General features: G+C 42.5%; 1 protein-coding gene across 1 annotated transcript in view; it reads left to right on the top strand.

The window, feature by feature from the left end:
* MRRF (mitochondrial ribosome recycling factor) overlaps positions 1-10,073 on the top strand; it is a gene marked incomplete at its 5' end in the record, with an annotated part of 50,842 nt that overhangs the window by 14,009 nt on the left and 26,760 nt on the right. Inside the window, one exon of the mRNA XM_019630007.1 lies at positions 5,742-5,833. Coding sequence (XP_019485552.1) covers positions 5,742-5,833 — 92 coding nt within the window. The remainder of the gene's footprint in view (positions 1-5,741; positions 5,834-10,073) is intronic.

The raw sequence follows: 10,073 nt of genomic DNA, 5'->3' as shown, positions 1-10,073 counted from the left end.
TGAGTTAAAAGTGTAACTCTAGAAATCAATAACGATATCCGTATGCAAAATAACACCCTGGAATACGATAACTGGTTTTGTTGAACTTATAACGAACTTGTAACGACGAAGAGTTCCTGGCCTTCTGTGATACGTAAATATCGTTAATTTGTTACTGTACATAAAATTTCTTGTGCCTCGTATCTGTTCTTGTGATTTGTAATTATTTGTTACATAAAATTTCTTGTATCATAATATGTTAAAAAATAAATGCTAAAATTCCTTTATAATACAAAAACAAGTACATAAATGTAAACAAATAAAAATTTTAATTAAAAAATTAAAATGAAAGATTTTTTTTCCCCTGAAAGTTTGGGCCAAAGATGTGGGTGCGCATTATACACGGGAGCACATTATACATGGCAAAATACAGTAATTCCCTTTTTTTTTTTAAGAATGTGAGACAAAACACATTAATGGGCCAGATTTGGCCTGTGGGCCACCAGTTTGTGACCTCTGCATTAGTATTTGGAGCAGACCCTCCAGGAATTCACATTGCTTCCAAACTGAACTGACCAATGCAGAACATTGCATAGAGCACAGTGCTTCCAAGACTGAAAGGTGGGTTGCCTTAGACCTTTGCAGCCTTGAGGCTCTGATCTTAAGTCTAGTTGAGGAAGATAAATAGGCTTTTCCTTATTGGTCCAGTGGGAACTGACCTGAATTGGGAGTCCTAGAGGACCTGGAAGCTGGTCCCAGCTCTGCTGCCAGCTGGCTATTTAACCTTGTGTGAGTGGCTTCGCTCTGGACCTCCATGTCCTCATCTGTTACCTGAGATGAAGGAATCCGAAGTCCCTTCCTGCTCTGATTGTCTGTTTCAGTACTTCTCTCCCAAAGACATAGACAAAAGTCGAACCTGCTGGGTTAGAGATATAAGTAAGGAAAAACCTTTGCTATGAACACTTTCAAATCAGGGGGCTCTTGTAGCTAACAGACCAGGCACACTTATCAGGGCACTATCATTCACCATTCCCCCATACCCAATCTCCACAGCGCAGCCGGAGTGAACTGTTAAAAATACACATTGGATTATGTCATTCCCATGCTTTACCTTTATCGGTGGCTTCAAGTAATCTTTAAGAAAAAGATTACTGTGGCTTAGAAGGCTTTGCATGATGTGGCCCCTGCCTGTCCTTCCCCCCCCCCCCCCCAGTCTGTCCAGTCTGGTGCCACTGTCATCCCTGCACACAGCTCTAGCCGCATTTAGCTGTCCTCAAACACACTGCACCGATTGCACCCTCGGGGCCTTTGCATATGTTCTTTCCTTTGCTTGGAACACCTCCCTGGCTAATTGCTACTTATATTTGGATCACAGCTTTAATGTCACTTTCTCAGGAAAGCCTTCCCTAATCTACCCAATCTAAGTTATTCCTCCACACTGACCTCTCCTATAGAGCACGGTTCTCTCTTTTTCATTGCACTTATCATTATTAAAAGATGTAAATAAACATATATATTTCCCATCATACTTTCACTAAATTGTAAACTTGGAATGTAGGAATTGTATCTAACCTGTTCGTTTTGTTGAGCACCTAAAACAGTGCCTGGCACATGGAAGCACTCAGTGAATTTTCCTCAAAGGGATGAATACGTATTATTAGGTTGATGGAAGGGAGGCACTCATTCCTGGGGTTACTGAAGAGCAGAGAAATGACGAAAGGGAACTGTCACCTCTTTTCCTTTCTGGCCCCCTCTGAACCGCTGAGACCTCTCCGCCTAGTTCATCTAATCCCATAGGCACTGCAGGCCAATTTAGGGAATAGCCTCCTAATTACACAGCTTGAAGACCTCATCAGGCAGATTGCTTTTCAGAGCCAGCCACTTCTGTTATTAAATAGCAAATGTCATTCACAGAAGAAGCACCTGATTGGCCACCAGAGCATCTCATGAGGCAGGAGGAGGTATTAACAGCATAATTTTTTCTTAGGAAGTTGGAGTATATCGTCGTTTTTCAAGCAAAGCATCTTTGCCATTTCTCTAAGTTGAAATTCTATGGGTTGGGGTGGGGGGGTGGGGAGGCGGAATCTAACAGGCATCTCACAGAGATTCTTTACAAGGACAGAGTGAGGAAGTGTGAGTTACATTGTCTTTTGAATTCCTTTATCTCATCTGGTGTATATATTAAACAAATAGCCCTAACTAAACATTTCCTTCCTCCCCTTTAGAAGCTGTCCATAGAGTACCCAGGTTCATAGCTTCAAAATGCTGAGCTAATCCTCTCTGTGTTTATGTAATTCCTTTCTGTTTCACATGCGGTTGGCTTCCTTTCCAAACCTGCACATTTCTGTGTCATGCTGTGGTGACACGATGCAGATTTACATGCATAATCTTTTCAAATGCATTGAAGACAGAAAACTGTGTTGCATTTGTTTAACATGTGTCCTGCTTGATAAATGATACACACAGTTGCTGCTTTCCATAAACTTGCCTGCAGCAAGAGTTAATGATGGGAAAGAAAAGAAGGGAGTAAAAAAAAACCACAGCATGATTTGAACAAGGCAAATGAAAAAAAATCTGCAGGCTCCATTATTGCCCTTGTGGAAGGAAGAAAGCTAATGTGTACTGAGTGTCTACTGTGTGCCAGGCATTACTTCCTCATGTTCTGTTTCATGTGATCAACACAGGTACTCCATAAAATTAAGAATTATTTGTTCCATTTTATAGATGAGAAGACTGAGATTCAGAGAAGTAAAATATCCCCCAGGTTCACACTGTTGTGATAGAACCAAGATTTGAACATAGATCTGTTTGACACTAAAGCCAGTGCTCCTTTTACCATTCATTCGTTAATTTAACAAGTATTTTTTGAGTCCCTGCAAGTTACCAGGTTTTATTTGAGGTACTGGAATTCACTGATTATTAAGACAGATAAGGTCCCTGCTTTCATAGACCTTATATTCCAGGGAGTCATTGGGCTATAAAGAAAATGGAAGACCAGTAATTGAAATGTCACTAACACAAATTATCAAGGACTTGTTTACCTGTCTACAAAGGTTTTATCATCATTTGTCCTTTAGCATAGATTATAAGCTTATGAATGGCAATGGCAGACATTGCTAATCAATGACCGCACCCTCTCCTGCCTGACCCCGGATGGGGTCTATGATGTTTCTCAACATAGCACTCCAAGCAGCCACACCAGCTGGTCAGTGTTCCCGTCCGAAAACAGCCTACTTGCCCGGGGATACCAGTGAGCATCCCTTCAGTGAGGGGTAACGGCTGAGACAAAGGATGGAAATGCGATAGAAACACATGCCTTCTTGTTTGAACCATGAGGAGCTCAGAAGTCATATTGGGAAAATGACTGTCATTCCCTGAGTTACTACATCCTAGCTATCAAACTGAAATATATTATTATTTTAGAAGAACTACATCTTCTGGTAGGTTTCTTTGCAAAATAAAACCTCTTGATTTACATTTTTTTCTGCATATGAAAGGACACAGAACAAGTAAAGTATAAAGTGAAGTTTGGGGGGATTATATACATGAAGTAAAAGTAAGGAGATATAGATCTGAGCCAGTTTATTAATATGCTCATTCAACAAGCTTTTGCTGAGCACTTACCATGGACCTGACACTGAGCCTTGTATTGAGAAGATGTAACTATTGAAACATAGTGACTGCCCAGCTTGGTATCAGCAAGTGGGTGCTCCTGTGCCTATGGGGAAGGCTGTACGCATGGACACACTTGGGACTGATTGTGAAAGGGAGGTGATGGTGGTAGGCTGTCACCACAGTGTATTATCAGTCACTGGGTGAGAAGCGTCAGAAAAGAAGGCATCGGGAGATTTGAGATCAGGCCACCCCTGCAAAGTGGAGATGCTCTCTTTATGGTGAACGTTAGAAATCTGCGTTTCATTTTATTACGGAAGATGGCAGTTCTCTTGCAGAGGAAAATTTCATTTCTTTATCCAGCTCTTTTATTTACCTTGGCCATACCCTTTATACACCAGACCTAATTCCAAATTATTTTTGGCGATTTAAAAAAAGTCAAATCCTCCTCTGCCACAGTTACTAAACACATTGAACTGGGGATCTGGAAAAAAGTAGAGACAGTGACATCATTGGAGTCAGAGTTGGGAGCCCAGTGTCTCCGCTTGATTCTGCCAGTAAGCGGAAGTACAGTGGGTGAGGTCCTGGCGCCCCTGCTCTTGGCTGTCCGGGAAGACCGTATTTCTGCTTAGGGCTGTGACCTTATCCAACGGGCCCCTGTATATTTAAAGAAGGGACTACTCGGTTAGGTCAGAGATCCCTTCCAGCTCCAATAGTCTGTGGTCAGAGGGACCACTTTGCGAGTTTTCTGTTTTAAGCAGTGGCTACACTGTTAGGTTCAGTGTACAGCCTCCCAAGCTGGTTCATCTCCATGTGGAAGTTTGGGTTTATCTTTTGATCTTATGGTAACACCTTATGTCCCTGTAGAACTAAGGGCATTTTCAAATGAAACAGATAAGCTCTGTAGCCACTCCCTCAAAAACCAAAGCAAACCCTGGAAAAAATATGTAAAATAGGTATGCAACAAATCCCATTCTTTTGAACCAGCAAGTCTAGGGAGGAAATCCACGCCAAGAATTGGCCCTGTGAATCCCAAGGGTGTGGATTGGCTCTAAGAAAACCTAAAATTCTTTGGAAAATGTCAGAGGCCTCATTTTCATGAGTTCCACACTGTCATGCCGATGAAAGTATCTCCCTTCCACGCCGCTATCTTTTATCCTTTATGATTGCCTACCAGCTGTGGTTATACTAGTGCCTAGGGTGAGGTGAGGTGCTTTGGGAAATCAGTGTGGCACTGTGCCACCTGGCACAATAGAGAGCAGGACCGTGTCCAGAGGACTGGAGGATGTCAGTCAGGACAGCAGTGCATCAGCTAAGTGGTGACATCAGCAGCTCAGCCTTGTGTGGGGGTTTTGTGCTTTCTTACCTTTATACCCTGAAGGTATATACTAACTCCCCTTGCCTGGGTGTCACTGTGGGCCAGGCCCAGAGCAAGAGGCATTGTTCATGCTGCCTCATTGAATCTTCTCTGAGGTGTAGGTGTCACATGGTCTCAGATGATGAAATGGAGGCTCAGAGAGGTCAGGCTTGTTGCCCAGGGTCACATGGTAAGCAGAGCTGGGATTTGAACTGAAATCATTCTGACCCCAAAGCCCATGCTTTTAGCCAGTATACCATTCTCCCTTGCCTGGAGCACACGCCAGCAGAAATTCATTGCTCATTGCAAAACATGAGTGAGATGGGTGTGAGTGTAGATGCGAATGAGTTAAATTTATTTACTCATTTCAAGACGGCACTGGTATATTTTGAGTGTAAAATGTCAACTGGAATTTTTAATGTATAAAATCTTTCATCTGTCTTTACACCAATCTTTGCACAGACCAGCCCCCCTCCCTGGAGGATTTATTGTGGTTTTGATCTGTGTTGCCTCAAACCATTGAAATCTTTTCAAAGAAGCAGAGCTGTTTTCTTTTTATTTTTTCCTTCTCTTTGCTTTTTTTCCTCCCGCAGTACGCTGGTACCAGGAGTGGACATAGTTTGCTATTCAACTTGATCAAAGCACTCTACACCAATGTAACTTCCTGATCTTACTGGTAACAGAACTAAATGTTTCCATGTTCTGCCAAGATGGGTTGCCAGTTATCGACAGAGGGCTTGCATCTGGTAATAATTATTTACTAATTCTGTTTACCTTTTGATCTGGTTTTCAGTGTACAGCTGCAGCTATCAAGGCTATAAGAGAAAGTGGAATGAATCTGAACCCAGAAGTGGAAGGGACGCTAATTCGGGTACCCATTCCCAAGTAAGTTTGGCTGAAATTTACTTATTTTGATGCAAGGGGGCACTTGTCCTTGCAGGGAAACCAACACCCATGATGCTGTTAGGCTGAGAGCAGACTTTACCTGTACCTCTCATCCTGGCAAACTCCCAACGTCTTTTGAGGTCTAGTTTACTGATGCAGAAATACTTATTGAGCGCCTACTATGTACTAGGGGCTGGAGAAGTAGCACTCAACCTGGAAAAGTCCTTGCCCTCATGTAGTTTACAGTCTGGCTGGGAAGATAACACACACAAATAGATAAAATCATTCCAGATAATGAAATGCTACGTGGAAAGAAAAGGCAGTGGGACCCGATAGAGTGTGACTTGATGAGGGCGATGGTGGCAGAGACGACTGTAGCCTGGGAGGACTCTTTTAAGGAAGTACTATGTTGCTGAGAGCTGGACGAGAAGGAGGAGTCAGCCTAGGGGAAGACCCCTCCAGGCAGAGTGAACAGCCAGCACAAAGGCCCCAAGTCGGAAAAGACCTCGATACTTGTGATCTTAAGTCCATGTTCCTTGAGGAGTTATTTTTACATTAGTCCTTGCTTGTTGAAGAATTTTAGGCATAAGAACAAAACTGTACAGTAGGCTGTCTTAACTGTGGTTTTGCTTTCAGCAGTTTTTACTCGTGGTCAGCTGTGGCTGGCAAATATTAAATGGAAAATTCCAGAAACAAACAGTTCATAAGCTTTAACCTGAGCGCCATTCTGAGTAGTGTCCCACTCCATCCCACCTGGGATGTGAATCATCCCTTTGTCTGGCATATCCATGCTGTGTTTGCTACCCTTCCATTAGTCACTTAATAGCTGTTGGGGTTATCAGATCGACTGTTGTGGGATCGCAGTGCTTGTGTTCAATTCACCGTTATTTTACTTAATAATGGCCCCAAAGTGCAAGAGTAGTGATGCTGGCGATTTGGATATGCCAGAGAGAACCCTTAAAGTGCTTCTTTCACCTTCTCACTTAAAGTTCTCAATAAGAAAAAAAATGGATGCTGAGGTTGCAAAGATCTACGGTAAAAATGAATCTTCTATCTATGAAATTGTAAAAAGGGAAAAAATTGTGAAAAAGGGTGAGTACAGTACAATAAGATATTTTGAGAGAGACCACATTTATATAACTAATTATGATATATTTTAATAGTTCTATTTTGTGATTATTGTTGTTAATCTCTTACTGTACCTAATTTATAAATTAAACTTTATCATAGGTATGCATATATAGGAAAAAAATTAGATATTTAGGGTTCAGTGCTATCTGTGATTTCAGGCATTCCCTGGGGGTCTTGGAACATATTCCCTGTAGATAAGGGGGGACTATTGTATGTTTATTTTTAAATTAAAAAAGGAAAGAAATGACAAGACCTTGACATGCTTGAGAAGGAGAAAGCCAGTGTGTCCGAAACTCAGTGAAGGGGAGAGAGCATGGTGAGAGTGGAGGTTGGACCTAGTGAGTAGAGGCTAATGGTTTAGGCCTCGCAGACCATGGGAAGGGGCTTGGACTTGATTCTCATTGTAATGGGAAGCCAGTGGAGGGATTTAAGCAGAGGAGTGACCTGATCTGTGACTTTCGGGGTCTCTCTGGATGCTGATTAACAGATGGAAGGTAGAGGGACATAGCAGACACAAGGAGAATAGTCAGGAGGCACCTGCCATAACCCAAGTGAGATACGAACCCTCTCAGATTCCGCAGCATGCAGAATAAGTTTCTCCTTCTGCAATCTCACTTCTTAATGATCTTTAAGTCCCTGTGTCTCACATATAGCAAGTTCCAAGTATGTGTTGAATTAATTCATTCCATCATTCAGCAGATACTTATCAAGCACTCACTACATGCCAGGTACTTTCCTAGGTGTTGAGATACAGCAGTAAACAAAACAACAAAAAGCCCCTGTCTTGGGGGCGTACCTTATAGTTGAGTAGGCCCAGTAAACAGAAAAACGAAGAAGTATATAATGTAATGTCAAGTGATGATAAGGACGATGAAGAAAAACAAGCGGGATGAAGGGGTGGGGGTTTTATCGTGGACGGGGGTGGGGGGTCAGGAAAGAAGTGACATTGGAGCAGAGACCTAAGTGAGTCGAATGCATGAAGTTTCTAGATAACTGGAAGGGAAAAAGAACGCCACACTAGTCAGGAGTCTTTTTGTGCCACCTGCCATCCTGCATTCCTTTACGTACATGTATTGCCTCATTTGTCACACCATCCCTGGGAGGTGGGTTTTCTCGAGGTTTGGAAAGTTAGGCTCAGAGAGGTAAAGTAATATCTCTGAGGTCACAAAGCTTGTGCTGAAACTGGGAACTACACCAAGGTTTAGTTGATTCCAAAGCTTCGTGATGCACCCATACTAGCAATGAGAATTGAGAGTCCGGAAACTTTCCCCACTGGACTTTCTTCCTGCCTTACGACCAGAAAATAGCCATCTTATTCCGTTGTGCTTTCGATGCTCTGTAAGTCAGAATTAATACTCTGCCATGAAATCATGTGACTTGGGAGTGATAGAGCCTAGTGTTTAAGAACCAGATAGACCTGGGTTCGAGTCCAGTACCTGGTTGCTTAGTGAGTTCACTGATTTGCTCAGCGCATTTTCTGCAAATGGATCATGTGCCCGGCTCGGTGCTGGGTGCTGGGTGCTGGGGACGCACAGATCTGATGTTTGCCTTCATGGCGCTACAGGCGTACCAGCCCCCTTGTTCATATCACCTGCAGCTTCTTTGTGGAATTTACTACAGTTTGTAGGTGAAAAAAGCGTAAATTCAGAGAAATGAAGGGACTTGCCCAAGATCACATGGCCAGTAAGTGGCATTCAGGATTTGAATCTTGAGTTTTCCTGTTACCAAAATACAGGCTCTTTCTCCTGCACTCTCTGAATAGCTGTGTAACTATGGAAAGTGCTACGTGTACTCGTGGGCGTTAGAAGTGAGATTTGCAAATGGAAGGGACAGTAGTCAGCAGGTTTATTTTTGGGTTCTTGCTCTCCTGTCTGTGAAATCTTGGAAAAGCCACGTAACTGCCCTGAGCCTCAGTTTCCTCATACACTAGATGGAGGGTTGTTCTCAGTGATCGGCCAGGTTCCTTGTGGAGTGCTGAAATTCTGTGATGCTCTGAATTTATGCTGCTAAATGCTCACTGCTGGCTTCAGCTCCTCGTCGAGTGGCCTGATTGTGTATCATATTTTTCTTTCAAAGATCTAGTTGACATAATGTGCACCTCTGCGGCCCCACGGGACTAAATGATTGCCCTTCGTGCATTGTATATACGTTTGAAGGATCAGTGAGTTTAACTTAACTTGAATTTCCAAAGACATGGGGATCTGTTACATTATATTTTACATTATTTTATGTTGGTTAATGGGCGTAATCCAAGAGAAAGTTGACGGACCAAAACCCTCTGCTCCTGCAAACCTCATTTTTTATATACTTTCTTCCCTTTGACAAGGTGGTAAGGTCAGGGGGCCCCCTTACTGAATTATACGTTTGGTAGTTTTCCAGATAAAAAATGAATGATCTGTTCTTTATTATGGAGGCTGTGTCATGTGAGAGGATAAAGGTTGATTTAGACGTAAAAAGGACCAAGGTTTTTATTTGGTTTTGGCAGTGACTTCCATATGACTCTGGGCACGTCACCCTAGCAGCTTGCTGCCTTCTAGTTCCTTATTTGTAAAATAAGGAAAGTAATACATAATGATAGGTCGCGATTTGGTAGGATTAAGTAGAGAAAATAGAGTAAGTAGTATGATTTCCTTAGAGGAAAGAAGCGATATAAATATAAGATAAGGAAGGAGTGAGGAAGGGAACCAATATGTTGCGTACCTACTATGTGCCAGGAACTGTTAGGTGTTTGACATATGCAGGGAAAAGTGGAAACGTACAGTGAAATTTATTCCTCAGTATCACAGAAGCATGAACTTGAGCTCTGGCTCATCTGCTTTTTTAGCTGTGTGACAATGGCGACTGTTTCCACCTCTCTGAATCTCAGCTCATCTGTAAAATGTTTACAGAACTTTTCTTACATGGTTATTAAGAGGCTTCGGTGAGATAATGTGCACAAAGCTTTTGGTATTAGCCGACACACAGTTAATGTTAGCGAATGTTCTTTCATTCCCTTTCACAAATAAGCAGGAACGTCATTCCCGTTTAAGCAGGAGGAAGCAGATTCAGAGAGGTGAGGCCTTGGCTGCAGGTCACACAGCTGGAAATCGGCAAAGTTGTGAGGAGGAAA

The sequence above is a fragment of the Hipposideros armiger genome, unplaced genomic scaffold, assembly GCF_001890085.2.
Source record: "Hipposideros armiger isolate ML-2016 unplaced genomic scaffold, ASM189008v1 scaffold_880, whole genome shotgun sequence".
Taxonomy (NCBI): Eukaryota; Metazoa; Chordata; class Mammalia; order Chiroptera; family Hipposideridae; genus Hipposideros; species Hipposideros armiger.
Note: the sequence above shows the minus strand (reverse complement) of the source record. Positions and strands in the feature narration are given on the sequence as shown.